Consider the following 14818-nt stretch of genomic DNA (forward strand, 5'->3'; position numbering starts at 1 on the left):
AATTTCAGTTATCACTGTCCATGTGCAATGAAAACAAGAATATTTTTCTAAAAAAAAAAAAAAAGGAGATTCGTCGCGGGGAGTTCTTAGCTACTAATAAATAATACAATGAAAGTAATGCAAATATCCAACTTAGAAAAAAATATTGAATCAAGGTTAGGCTTCACCTTTTAGGCCATTAAATTTTCAATAAACCATAAGCTTCCCTACGAGAAAAGTGGGTTCGTTTAGTGTGGAGAACATCTTTGCTTGAATTTTAAGCATCTTTTTCAGGAGAATTATTCCTGCTCTTTTAAAATGAATATATTCCTTCGAATTTCAGCCTGTGAGACCCATACCTTTTTATCCAATCATATACTCAGACTCCCCAAAATCTCTGTTCTACAATATTTTCAGGTCCTAATTGCCCACAATTCTGACTCTCAAGTCTTAACTAACTTTTGGCTGTTTTCCACTACGCCTTTATTCATCAAGCTGTTTGATACCTCCCTCCCTTAAGCGTTAAGAAACTACTGCCAGGGTCGGGGTACGGGACAAGCAAAAGAAACTCGAAAATCTATCTTCTTCGAGCGTATTGTGGAAAACTTGGCAAGAGGTCTAGTTTTGAGAATAATTTCTTTAATTATCTTAGTTAAAGTGATGCAAAGTAATAGAATGAAAACTGATAAGGAAACACTCTAAACATTAAAATATTGAGCTTGCAGAACACTTTCACAAAGATTGGGGAAACAGGAACGAACTTGACTTGTTGTTGATCATGCTTATTGGGCCTTGATGATCTGGTTTTTATTTGGTCATTGGGCTTAGAAGAAGCCCAAGACCATTATTCCCGGACCAGTGACTCCAAAGTGTTGCAGCACTCGCTCACTAGTTGCCGCCCATGTTCCCCAGGCAAACATATTTCAGCTGCAAGGGTCGGTTATTGAGAAAGTGTTATAAACACAATTTTAAGAAATTAAACTAAAGTTCTTTCACATTTCGAAGACAGAAACAAGAATCAAAGTTGTTAGAAATCATCATTTTTTCCCTTAAAAATTACCGGATCGTGTTGAAAGGAATCTTTGGAAGGAATTTTTAAGCACTTATACAGTAATTTTAAAGAGACAATCAAACGAAGAACCAGATGGAATAAAATATGGGCGGAGAAAGATGAAACTCGTAAATAATTAGCCTTCTAAACTGGCATAAAAAGGGTGAGTAATACCTCAAGATACTCGTCCAGCCCATATTTTGACCCCTCCCGACCAAGGCCCGACTGTTTAACGCCACCAAATGGAGCCACCTGCAATAAGACATCAGGGGATGTGATAAGCACTTTGCTTTATTGGGGACTAAGGTGAAAATTGAATATCCTGCTCCAAATACAGTTCCCACGAGCCGTCCATGCTCAGTTTTGTGTTTCTATTAGAAGAAACAGGCAGAATGATTTAAATGGCCCTGTTTTTTTTTAACAAGCCTGCCATTTATTCATCTTTTTAGGAAAACACAACATGATCGAAGTAAGACTAATAAGATCAACAATTTTCAGTCGCAATAGTGAATTAATGTTTGAGCTCAACATGTGGAGTTGGAAGGATTCAAACTTCTGACCGTCGAGAGTAAATCTCTATACCCGTGAGCTATAACTACACTCACATTTACAAGAGTGAATTATGGCATTACATAAATCCAAAGGAGTAAGAAAAATTCCCTCCATATGGTAAACCTTGACAGTGAAAATCCCCGCCCTCCTAAAAATCCTCAAAGAGAAATTTGACAGTGAAGGTCCCCAGAACCACCATCCAACTTCCTCAGCCAAGCATTGAGAGGTAGAGCCAAATTTCTCAGAGGGGCAAATTTTACATGCCAACTGTTCATGTATATAATCTTTCAATCCTAAAATTTTAAGGGAACCAGGAAAGAACAACAAAATCGGAAGTATTTCATATATTTCTTTCAAGTACACATAATAAGAGGAGGACATTCTCCTCATCCTTTCCTTGTTTCACCCGTGCACGCTTCCCCTCTCTCCCAAAGCTCACAGAAGGATAAAAAGTTTAACAGTGAGATCAATTGATAGTGTCTAGGTTGTTAAGCTGATTGCATCTAACTACCACCTAACGCCCTTACTGTCACAAACAGCACAGGACACACTTAGGAAGGAGGTGGAAGTCAGAGAACCCCATCCCCGATCTTTCCAAAATTCAAGGGAGAGACCATCACCAAAAATAGTAAAGGACGTATCATCCATAAGGTTACTTGAAGTCAAAATAATCTTCCAACAACCTCTACCAATCCGAAAACCTAGATGGTTCAAAAGTCCACCTACACCTAGAAAGGCCATATTTACTTTGGACCACCCACTGGATACCACATTGAGTTCAACTGAAAAGGAAAACTGTCACAAGCATTTGGAGATCAAAATTGAATTCTATGGGCTATGACTACCAAACTCCATGGCACTTTTCTCCTTGGGAACTGGAAGGAGATAGTCTTCTAGTGACCAGGCAGGCCCCACCATCCAAATTCTTTTCAAAGATGGACAGCAAGTTATCATTCTCCAACAAATATAAAGTTTTCTAATCACTAATGAAGGCCTGATTATAAAATTTAGGTTACTCCAAGCTAAGCAGATCCTCATGAGGTGATATTTGTTATGAGGAAGTAAAAGTCTATGGCATATATCAGTGGCTCTTGGGACAGTTGAGGCTTTGAATGCAAATAAACAAGAGAAGTATGAGGACAAAGCTTTCGTGCAGATTCACTTCATCATAATCTTTAATTATATCAGAGTTAAAAAAACATCCCCCCCAAAAGGAAGGAAAAAAGGGTAAAAGAGATGGAAGGATGAGGCTCACCTCTGTAGAAATCAAGCCTTCATTAACACCAACCAATCCATATTCAAGAGCTTCAGTCACTCTCCATGAACGTTGAATACTATTTGTGAATATGTAAGCCGCTAATCCTATAAGACATCAGAGATTAATTAAAATTTGTGAATTGATCGCTTAAAAAGTACTAAGAAACACAATTAATCAATGGTGAAAAATGGGGCAGAATACATGATTAGAATATCATGGCTAGAGCAGAACCTGCATTGGTGTCATTAGCGAGAGCAATTGCTTCCTCCTCTGTTCTGAATGGCAGTAAGGGTGCCACGGGACCAAATATTTCCTCCCTGATGTAAAATAGAACCAGTTCAAAAATACAAAGCCATGAAGCACGGTTGAGCATAGGATTGAAGGAATGCCCAGTTCCAAATCAAGTATAGATGTTAATTATGCTTTTTAGAAATCTTGCACATGTTACAAGAACATTACACACATTAAGTGCCAAACAGAATCTTCCATATCCAAGTCAAATCGATCAAAAAATTGGTTACTGACTGGATACTTCGTACTTTTCCCTTCTTTTGCTTCCTCTTTCTTTATTAATGAAAGGGATTCTAATATCCCATTCGCAGAGGACAATAAATAAATAACATAAAAAAGATATTAGCCGCGAGGTTAGTTGAGGTGTGATAGAACCAAATATACTGAAAAAAATAAAAGATCACAAAACTACCAGATAAACCATGACTGTTGAGGTACTGGACCCTTCCTCTCTTGAGATCACTCAGACCTAAACCAACTGGATCAATGGCTATCTTCACCCTTTTTCCCTTATTACCATAACAACTTCTCTAACCAATTACTAATACAATTCCGATTAAGATGATAGAAAGAGGACAGTCAAGAAAAGTCTCTAGGGTCAGAGAAATTTCTAATTTAGGATCTTGTAACAGAGAGAGAATAAAGTTATTACAACAAAAATTGCTCCAATATATGCATTGACATTAGAAATCTCGACATTCAAGGCATCTAATGAATGCCAGTTGACTAATTAAACTAGGTTCTGAAGGTGATTAAGGAGAGGTAACGTAACATGCAACATTAATACCTGGATAAAAGCATGTCATTCTTCACGTCAGTAAGAACTGTAGGCTCAAAAAATGTCATTCCAAGGCTGTGTCTTTTACCTCCAAGAAGAACTTTTGCTCCCTTCAAAAGAAAAATAGGAAAGTAGAGGGAGGGAAAGAGAACTAAGTGAACTTTAAAGGATTTATTAGTGACATTAATTGTGAAAACATAATCACGTCAACATGCCCCAAAATTTAGGAAAGCTTTTCTTTTCTTTCTTTTTTTAAATTGTGATAAATTAAATGTATGAGTAAATATAAAAAGATGCAAATAAAAAATTAAATAAAATAACCGAAGAGACGCTACAGACAAATAGTCCAACCCAACCCAATTAGACCAAACTGACAACTACAAAAATCCCAAGTGACAAAAGCCCACACAGGCATTTAATCTATCAACACTTCAGTATCTTCTCAGGACCTTTCAACCTTTAATTGGCGTATGTATGTCAATGTTTAGCATGTTAGCTATTCAAGGTATTGCAGATAAGAATGAAAAGTTGAAGGTACTTATAGACTTTTTTTCAATAACTAGAGCCCATTTGATATCTATTCAGTGCATAGATTTTGTTTTTTATTTTAAATTGTGGCTGTTTTCTTACAAATTCTTTAAGTGGTTTTCATCTATCCAAAGGAAAAGAATCTATGCACTAAAGCTCTTGAATATGGATTGGTTGGATTTTAAAAAAATTGTGGCTGTTTCCTTACAAATTCTTTAAAGTGGTTTTCACCTATCCAAAGGAAAAGAATCTATGCACTAAATTCCAAAATCAAAAACAAAATTTTTTTAGTTTTTAAAACTTGACTTAGATTTTAAGAACATTACTAAAAAATAGATAACAAAGCAAAAAACTCAAAAGTGGAAGTAGTGTTTATAAGTTTAATTTTAAGAAACAAAAAACCAAAAACCAAATGATAATCAAACTACGAATAAAATTTTTACCAAAGAGGATTAATTAGAGGATAAATAATTATTATAAGAAACCAGTACCCACAGTAACTTACAGAACTCAACTGACAGAACCAGTACCCACAGTAACAAATGGTAACATGTCAGTGAATGGATAATAGAACGGAAACAACAATACAACTAATTAATTTCGCCCTACAACCGAGATAATAATAGGGAAACTAAAAACCGTAGATATATGAGCTCAACACATCCTACCTCTCAAGTTCTCATTATCACAATCATTGTCAAATACATAATATTTGGCTCTATTAATCCTAAGACCAAAGATCCCTAAAAAGAAGAACCAAAGCCCATTTAATTACATTAAAAAGAAACAAATGAATCCTCTGGAAAAGAAATTGGCAATGCACAAATCAAATAGGCATATTCTTCAGGAAAGCTAAACATCTACATTCATTGCACGATTTAGAAATCCTGAAATTTTTTGTTCAACTTTTGGAAACTGACTGGTGAGTGGCAATACCAAACACCATTTAACGTAAAGTAACAAGTCTGTCATCAGAGCCTCTTTGACTCATTACCATGATAGTACCTAATAGTTCCACGAGATTAGGTCAGAAACAAACCTTTGTGGTGGCATCTTGAAGAAATTTCTCAACCTATAACAAAATAATAATAATAATAATAAATAAATAAATCACATGCATTAATTCATACAGAAACTGCTCAAATTAAATGACGCAAGAATGCAGATTTGATGGTTAACTTGACGGAAACAAAACAAACCTTCTGCACGGCAGCTTCATTAATTAAAGGACCCTGAACAAATGAAGTGCGAATTAAATTATGGTTCTTAAAAGCGTTATAGAGAAACCTCAAGTTCAACTAGTAATAAGTTTATTGTAAAGCAGCTATAACATAATGTCCTTGTTCGAACAAGTGTGTCATTATCTTTTTCAGAGAAAAGAACATATGATATCATTGAAGAGAAAACAGAAGAAAACAGAAGAAAAGAGGAGACATCTTCCCAAACTGACGGCCAACAAAAATTAGAAAAAAAAAACTATCCAATTCAAACTAATGTAAAAGGGAGGGCATTCATATTTAGATAAGAAATCCGAAAATAAGAAACAAAGCAAACACAATCCAAAGTTTGCTAACATTCATATGTCCAGTAAAAAAAATTCCCATGTTTCTTTTTTAACTAAATTTTCCAAGAAAGAGCATTAGTTGCATTTTCCAGTAATATCTGGGTTTTAACTTTGAAAGGTTGATGACAAAACATTTAAAATGAGAGGTCCTTCAAAGTACGAAGGGGTAAAATATGGAATGTTAAACGATAGCAAAAAAAATACTGGCACTTGATAAAATTAAATTACCTCCAGCTTGGAAGATAGTTTTATAAAGAAAAGACTAACAATCACAACTGAATAATGAATTAAAGGCACGAGCAACTACCAGAGATACACCTTCACCGAAACCATCACCAACTTGCAGACTTTGCACAGCTTTTGAGAAAGCATCAGCAAATTTCTCGTATATACCTGAAAACTAGAGCTTAGTTCAAATCGAAGGAAAAAAAACATGATTCATCTGGCCAAAGCTAATAATCCAAAATGAATTCAAGAATTAATTTAAGATTAAATGAAACTATTGTACTATCCCAACAAAGATATTCATCTTCTCGAAGAAAATAGAAAATCAAATTAGAAAGTGATGTTAACGCATTACAATATACAGTCTCAGATGGGATGAGAATGCGCTTTCTACTTCCGTTGTGGAGTTGTTCAATAACTTCAAAGAAGAAACCATATTTGTTGTTAAACTTTTCTACCCAAAGTATGTTTTCAATGCACCGAATTTCAGAGAAGAATTTGATGGAGCACATATATTTGACAAGGGTGTTGAAGGTTAAAGCCATCCATGGAGAGGGTCAGGGAATGGGAGGTGAATCAGCCATACTCGGTGATTTTGTCCTTGCTGCCTCGAGAGTGTTCGTCAAAAGCTATAGTGAAGGTTTTGCAGTCCATGACTATGGAGCGTGTCGATTGGTTCCATGGTGTTAAAGTGGAAGTCATGATTGGCCAACGAGAAGGTCAATGCAGATACCTGGGTAGGTGGCAGAGGAAGGTGGCAGGGGGTGTAGTTGGAGTAAGGTGATGAGAGAGGGGAGAACATCTTTTTCATATAAATTATATCCTCCATCCATTCCTCATCCTTCACAAAGGTTTACATGGCTTGTTTCTTTTTCAGAACTAAAAAAAAAAAAAAAAAAAAAAAAAAAAATGCTTCCGCATGAAGCAAGGATTTGAAATTATGGAAGTACAAGAATTCATCCAAGGAAAACCAATAAAGTTACAAACAAGAGCAATTGCGAAATTTTTTTAGCAAGAACCTCCAACGAGAGGCTTTTACAAACAAAATCTAACCTCACTTAAAACTTTCTACACTTTCCATTAAAGCCCTTCGATGTTTCTACCCTTCCCACGTTAAGTGCTACTTATGAGATCTGAAAATGAAGAACCACTGCCCAAATTCAATGGTAAGAAGAATTTCAAAGATTTTTCTTTTGACTTGATATATCAGATAACGAACATATCCCCCTACCAGCCATTGGCACCCTAATAGCAGGTTTTACGTAGCAACTAATAGCTTTCAACTCTTTAGAATTAGTTCATCTATCACTACCATCGTTTCTTAGAACTTAAGCAAAACCTAAATGGACAAGTGAATGTCCATAGTTCGTTAGTCTAATTCAAGGTATTAAAGTCAACTACGAAACGTAAGATTTCACTAATAATACTATCAAAAGCATTCAGAAAATTCTCAAGCAAAAAACTACTAGCATCTGTGAGACGTCTTTTAAATGAGCAGAAGAAGCATCCTTCAGAACTGAAGTATACATCTGTCAATACCTTCTTGAACAAAAATTCTATTCGCACAAACACAAGTCTGTCCAGTATTTCGGAACTTCGCTGCAATCTGAAAGATGAAAAAGGGTTTCACTACTAAATTTTCCATAGAAGTATGTCACGTAATGCTAATGCTCCTAATGAATTTTTCAAAGCAAGATAACATTGCACTTCCAGAAAAATAGTTTACTTTCCAAAGTTTACAAAACAGACAGAAAGATTAACTGACATGTATAATGAAAACTGCAAGTGGAATGTAATTTTGAGGAAAAGTAAAAGAATAATTTCAACTTAGGTACATTATAAGCTCTGAAAGATGAAAATTCAAAGCAAAGTCGTCAACACAAACAGGCTCCATCCCCAGTTTTCTGTTGGAAAGAGTGGTGATTGAATAGACACACATCCCCGGGTAGTATTCACTATATGAGAAAGTTATTAGAGATAGATACATCACGTTGAGTGCTAATTTTATGAACCATGCATGACTAAGATTGTTTCTGGGCCATGATCCTCAATAGACAGGCATTCGTTCACCTCTAAAAACTTACAAACTACAGACCCATGTTTGTAAGCACTGCAATTGTGACTTTTGACAGGACAAATTATTGTACAAAACATGTTGTTTGATTAAAACACAATCTAGATAGATACAGCGGCAAAGATAACAAAAACAATGATGTCAGATCCTATCCGTGATATTTTACCATAAAACTACATTGAGTTCCAAATGCTGAAATTTTACTTACAGCTCCTTTTACTGCAACATCCACATCTGCGTCATCAAAGACTATGCAAGGGGCATTACCACCAAGTTCTAAGGAGACCTAGAGAAGAGAAACAAGTATCATAAGCCACATTAGGTTTTTCAAATCTCAATCCTGAAAAAATGCTTTAATATTCTGAACTGTGAATACCCTTTTAACAGTTCCAGCAGCTCCTGCCATCAACTTTTTTCCAACTGCTGTTGAGCCAGTAAACGTGATCTTTCTTACCTGCATAGGTTTGATGCACCAATAAGATTAAAGCAGTAGCACCATACTGCAGAAGTAATTGTTCTATTAATATTGTAAGGAACCTGAGAACTTGCAAGTATAGCATCCCCAACAGCTGGAGCATCTCCCATAACCACATTCACGACTCCCTACACATTAAAAAAAAATCAACTATTACCCGTACACTAGGAACTGAAAACTGCACCAACACTGAGCTGCAAACTGAAGATTACAAAGACGAATGCAAATACAAAGTTTTGAGAACACAATGCAGTTCAACAAATATGTTTTCTGATAGGGATTAACAAATATGTAAAACGAAGAGAACTAAGGGATGTCATTCATGCCTAACTAATGTTCTGCAAAACTTCTTGCTTACCATTAGCAGTTAATGACAAAACATAGCCTACTAAAAGTAATTCATGCAAAAAACAAGCATATACCGAGACTATCAGAAAAACAAGTACGAAGTCAAATTCTATTGGTCTTGCCAACATATATGTATAAGGAAGGCTTTCAAAAAAAAAAATTCTGGAATAAAAAAATATAAAAAATAATTAAAAGCAGGATATTCTCATCAGTAATTACTGCAGGAATTCCAGCTTGAAGTGAGAGCTCAGCTGCTGCTAAAGCTGTCAAGGGGGTAAGTTCCGCAGGTTTTATGACCACCGTACAACCACATGCAAGAGCAGGTCCAACCTGGAATGCAAGGGTAACAGAAAATAAGGTTTTTTTAATAGCATGCATTAACTGGAAAGATAATGTTCTCATAAAAGTAAAATGAATGACACATAAACAATTGAACACAAATACTCATGAAGGGGACCAGCCTTTCTTGTAATCATAGCCAATGGAAAGTTCCAAGGGGTAATAACACCAACAACTCCAACTGGCTGCAAAAGAAAATGTTAATGAAACATTATGGTATGACTATTGTAATAAGGCTTCAATATTTTGTTTGGGAGTAAACGTGAATACCAATAGTGAGTATGCACAAATTTCTAGGTATAATTATTAACAATGTAAGACTTCCCAAATTCCCTAAATCTAAATTTGAAAAATCCTCCATATGATCTCCAGCAAAATGTAGTCCGTATAACATCATAAGAGTGAAAAAAAAAAGTGTGGTGAGGTGAAAAAGACTCCCTTCAGATCCAGTTCTCAAACCTAAGCATTATATGGTCAGTTCAATTTCAACAATAATATCTACATCTTGAGGAAACACCAGATTGAATAACATAAATTTATTGCCTGGTCGCTTAGCATCCTGTGTACTTAAGCTCATTATAGATCTGCATACTAATGCTTGCATTAACATTCCACATATCTCCATATCAAACGTTGCAAGAAATTGTCAATTCTCCAAAAAAAAAAAAAAAAAAAAAAAGGGGTGTTCTGGTAATTTTCCAAAAAAATAAACAAATAGCATAAAACTGTCAATTGACCTGCTTCAAGACAAAGAGTCGTCGATCCGCTAAAGTTGGTGAGATTATGTCACCATATACTCGTTTTGCTTCCTCAGAAAAGAACTCAATAAAGCTGGCTCCATAGGTAACCTGTATAACGAGTTGCAACGTGTATGTTAAAAGAACAAAATGATAACACGTCAATACCTGATGATTGCTAAAGTGCATCATATGATACCTCACCCATAGCTTCCTTTAAGGGTTTTCCTTGCTCCAAGGTTATCAGTTGTCCAAGCTCTTCTTTGTGGGCAATTAGGAGCTCATACCTTCAAAATACAGGAGAGAAAAGAAACATCATAGGTATGACAGATAACAAATGCAATGCTATTCCAAGGAACTAGGCACCGAATGTTGAAATGGTTCGATATCAAAAGTACACAATTTTATTGCCTCTGCTACTCTTTGTATGTCCTTTTCTTACTTACAGGAAACTCAAAGCAGAACAAGACATAAATTTCCATGAATTTATCTTGGCATATAAAGACTTGTTAGTATTTTTATACTGATATTTTAAATGGATGTGGTAAGAAGAAATTCAAAAAATGAATGAAAACGATTCCATTTCTCTTACTATCCAATTGGAGATAAAAGAAAAGGTAATAATAATGATAATCAATAAAAATTAGAAAACAATATGAATGAATAAGTTGATACCATTTCCGTAAACGATTACTCCGATCAGCTGCAGTGAGCTTGCTCCAAGCTTCAAGGAAAAATATGGCAGATGGCTGAAGTTAGCAAGTAATATTTTTCACAAGAAACGGCTTCCATTAAATAAATTAAATGACAAAAATGGGGGAGGTGAGCCACAACAAACGCCACGAAAATCGCAGGAAACACTTCCAATAGGCGAAAATAGTGTTTGAGCCATAGCTACCAAAAAGTTTGTAGAGTTTGCACCACAACAGAATACAGCATCAATATTATAATGATGAAGAAGCAACACGCTAGTTCAACACTTCAACCTTACATTGTAACTAATCTCCTAGAACATATAAGCTTTAATCATGACTAATCTGAGACTTACACTTAAAAGCATCATGAGCTGAAGAAATAGCATCATCGGTTTCCCTTTTGCCCATGAGCGGGACATTGGTTATAACTTCACCATTGGCTGGATTATGAACCTGCAACACAAAGATAAACTTCCTCAACAGTCTTCAAACTTAATTGTGAGCAAATATAAGGGAACAAATTTTAACAAATGCAAAAGTAATTGTTACCCACATCTAATATATCGTGAAGAAATACGATTTCTCTCTAAAACCAATAAAAGATTAGAGAAACGAACAAAAGTTCGACGGATCCAGAAAAAATCAAGAAATCATCGCTCGACTTATTGAAAACTATATTTAACAAACTCGCTATCTGATATTGGAAGCATCAGAAAACAAAAAATCCTTTCAGCCATACCTTAAAGGTCTTCCCATCATAAGCATCAATCCACTTCCCTCCAATAAGACCTTGGCTTCGAAACAATCCAGAACTTTGAAGACGAGTAACAACGCTCGGCGCCTCAGAGCTCATCTGACATCAAAGCATGATAGCATAAGATCCACATCGAGAAACTCGAATTACCAATCCAAATAATTAGCAAGGAAGAAAGGGGAAAAGTGATATGATTACCTGACGAATGAGAAGAGTGTGGGAGTGAGATTTCCGCTGAGCAAACACATATAGCGATGGAGATTGAAGAGGGAGCCTAGTCGATCGCACCACTGATCGAGCTGTTGCGGTTGCGATTGCTCTTGCAGCGACCATCATAGTCATGTTGTTTCTTCCTTGGAATTCAACTATGGCTGCAGCATTTAACAATTACAAACGTTCACGTGATAAGCCCTACAGATTGAAAAGAAAATTCGAGGTTATCAGATCAGTCTTCAGTGACTGCGGCAGATTGTTTGGATGCACATGCGGAACAAAATCTCCTTACAGAATCCGCTTTAATGGGACTCTCCTTTTTTTAGTTCAACCATGGAATAATTTGACTGATCTACCCAAAATTTTGGAGGATAGACTTGACATATTATAGTTTAAAACAAACAAATTTTTATCTTTTGTTCATGTTCTAACACCCCCTCGAAAGTGGAATCAACTCATCTTAATCGACCTAAAATTTTGAACATATGACTCGGTTATGTAGTTAAAATTGTATGTCGAGATGTCCAGGAGGCGGGTGGGGACGGGAAGCCTTCCTCAATTTTGAACATATGACTCGGTTATATAGTTAAAGTTGTATGTAGAGATGTTCAGGAGGCGGGCGGGGACGGGAAGCCTTCCTCAATTTTGAACATTTGACTCGGTTATATAGTTAAAATTGTATGTAGAGATGTTCAGGAGGGGGGCGGGGACGGGAAGCCTTCCTCAATTTTGAACATATGACTCGGTTATATAGTTAAAATTGTATGTAGAGATGTCCAGGAGGCGGGCGGCGACGGGAAGCCTTCCTCAATTTTGAACATATGACTCGGTTATATAGTTAAAGTTGTATGTAGAGATGTTCGGGAGGCGGGCGGTGACGGGAAGCCTTCCTCGTCCCCATCCCTGCCACCTATTTTATTTTCTATTTTCTTAAAAATTTCATTTGTTTTTTTAAGATCGGGGGAGAAATTCTCGTAAAAATTTTATAAGGATCTGATTTTTATAATTTTTACTCGTTTATTATTTTTTAAAAATAATTACAGTAAAGTTTTTCATTTTTTCAAATATATTTCATAATTAACTATATTATTTAAAAAACAATTAATAGCATAATCTTGAGCAAATAGGTATATATTAATGTGTTGAAAATATAATCACTCCATTTATTTTGATTTTTATATTTTTAATTTCATTTTAGTTTAGACATCATATGATTTAAAATTAGTCATTAGTCTTGGTATATTTATTAAATCTTAAATTGAGTTGTTTAAAAATAATTTTATGAAATTTTATTAAATAACAATATTAATTTTCATGCAAGAAAATGTATAGTTTTTAGTCGCATTAAAAGTTATTTAAATGCACGTGTTGGAATTAAATAAATAATAATGGGTATTCATCTTATAGCGGGACCAACGAAATAAAGAACGAGGATGATATTGGTGAATTTTGGGAGAGGAACAAGTAAAAGTGAGATTACCGAGGTCCCGCTATTGATTTCGTTCTTGCATTTTTAGTATCACCTGTGAAAATATATATATATATATATATATATATATATATATATATATATATATTCATTTTGGTAATCACACTTTGATGGTAGCAAACTTACAATTGTGCAGCACTCATTTCTCAGCAACAAGTGAGTTAAGTCTATTCGTTCTTGTGTCGCTTACGGCCAAGCGACGTATACTTTAGCCTCTGGCCCCGATTCAAGAAGAAAGATTTCGAAAACGAGGGCAGAGAGATTTCGAAAGAGAGTTGAAAGCAATATTTGAGAAATTGAAATTGGTGTTATATGGAAAAGTAAGCAAAAGGCAACAACAACGGCTTACTGCATATAACTATCGGGTAGGGAGAAGTTGACAACTAATCATATCCCCTATAATACATTTTGGGGTATTTTAGCCCATTGCAGGTGTAGACACGATTTTGGTGAACAATCATACACTCCTGTATCGACCCAATATGAAATGGTAAAGACCTATCTAGGATAAAAGCATGTAAAAGGGGTTTGGAACAGTCATGCAACCATGGACAACACGTCTTGGACATGCATGACCGTGACATCCTCCCCCACTCAATTGGCTGACGTACCTGTCAACCGACTCTGTATCAAATTTCATCGAACTCTAAATGTCCACTAAACTTCCGTTATATTAAAAAAATGACGTCAAAAGAGAGATAATTCCTCTACAATATTATATTTAGTTCAATAAATTAATAATTAAAATATTGATTCTTTAATTTCATACAAGAATATCGGTAGATTATCCAAAACCTCATTTGATCCCAATTAAAATCGCCCCCGCCAAAACACAAAATTACCATTATACCCCACATCACAGTCACCGTCAAGCCTTATTATTCAAACGAAAAATAGGCAGCTTTATTTTTTTAGAAAATACTGGTTCAACAATTATTAAATAAAAAAAATAAGCGTATAAAATAAACGTACTTAAAAAAAAAACAATTTAGGAAATTAGTATTTATTATAATCGTAATTTTTAATTTTTTTTTAATAAGACTCAAATAAATGTATACTCGATTTTCCACGGCACATTAATTATTAAATAACGATATCATGATTAATAATTTTCAATAAAATAAAGTTTAATCATAACGTTATTTTTCTCTGATTTTTTAAATTAATTTATACATATATTTTATAATTGAATGTATACCTAAAATAATTTTTTTTTAATAATATTTAAAATGAAATTTTATTAGAGGGTTATTTTTAAATTTGAAATAGAATGGAATAAAATTAAAAGTTTATTATTTAGAAGGAAAGAAAAAAAGATGAAGATATTAAAGGATTTTTAAGTTAATTAAATAGAAAATTAAAGGTAATTAAATAGAGACCCAAATTAGGGAGGGAAGAAATTGGATTAGAGTAGCCTACTTTAGTTTAACCGTATTGTTTGTTTGGTTTTGATTTGATTTGATTTGAT

General features: G+C 34.8%; 1 protein-coding gene across 1 annotated transcript; it reads right to left on the minus strand.

Annotated features, from left to right (window-relative positions):
* Window positions 1–601: 601 nt before the first annotated feature.
* On the minus strand, window positions 602–12152 carry LOC111776744 (succinate-semialdehyde dehydrogenase, mitochondrial). The gene is made up of 20 exons (XM_023656079.2): window positions 11847–12152; window positions 11634–11747; window positions 11248–11347; window positions 10875–10923; window positions 10399–10486; window positions 10200–10310; window positions 9585–9647; window positions 9343–9453; window positions 8838–8903; window positions 8677–8754; window positions 8509–8586; window positions 7766–7832; window positions 6309–6394; window positions 5637–5669; window positions 5477–5509; window positions 3919–4019; window positions 3072–3157; window positions 2838–2944; window positions 1205–1282; window positions 602–906 (listed from the first exon to the last, which is right to left on the minus strand). The coding sequence occupies exons 1-20, from the start codon at window positions 11988–11990 to the stop codon at window positions 868–870; spliced, it is 1632 nt and encodes a 543-aa protein (XP_023511847.2). The 5' UTR covers window positions 11991–12152; the 3' UTR covers window positions 602–867.
* Between the last annotated feature and the right edge of the window lie 2666 nt (window positions 12153–14818).

This window comes from Cucurbita pepo, chromosome 16 (assembly GCF_057944985.1).
Source record: "Cucurbita pepo subsp. pepo isolate OVF chromosome 16, ASM5794498v1, whole genome shotgun sequence".
Taxonomy (NCBI): domain Eukaryota; kingdom Viridiplantae; phylum Streptophyta; class Magnoliopsida; order Cucurbitales; family Cucurbitaceae; genus Cucurbita; species Cucurbita pepo.

Excerpts from the sequence above, each read along its gene's own strand:
- LOC111776744 (XM_023656079.2), bottom strand. The coding sequence starts at position 11,990 with ATGACTATGATGGTCGCTGCAAGAGCAATCGCAACCGCAACAGCTCGA. Across the intron at positions 9,454-9,584 it reads TGGCTATGATTACAAGAAAG|GTTGGACCTGCTCTTGCATG; the intron begins GCTGGTCCCCTT and ends CTTGCATTCCAG. Across the intron at positions 8,904-9,342 it reads TTCAAGCTGGAATTCCTGCA|GGAGTCGTGAATGTGGTTAT; the intron begins GTAATTACTGAT and ends TTTAATGTGTAG.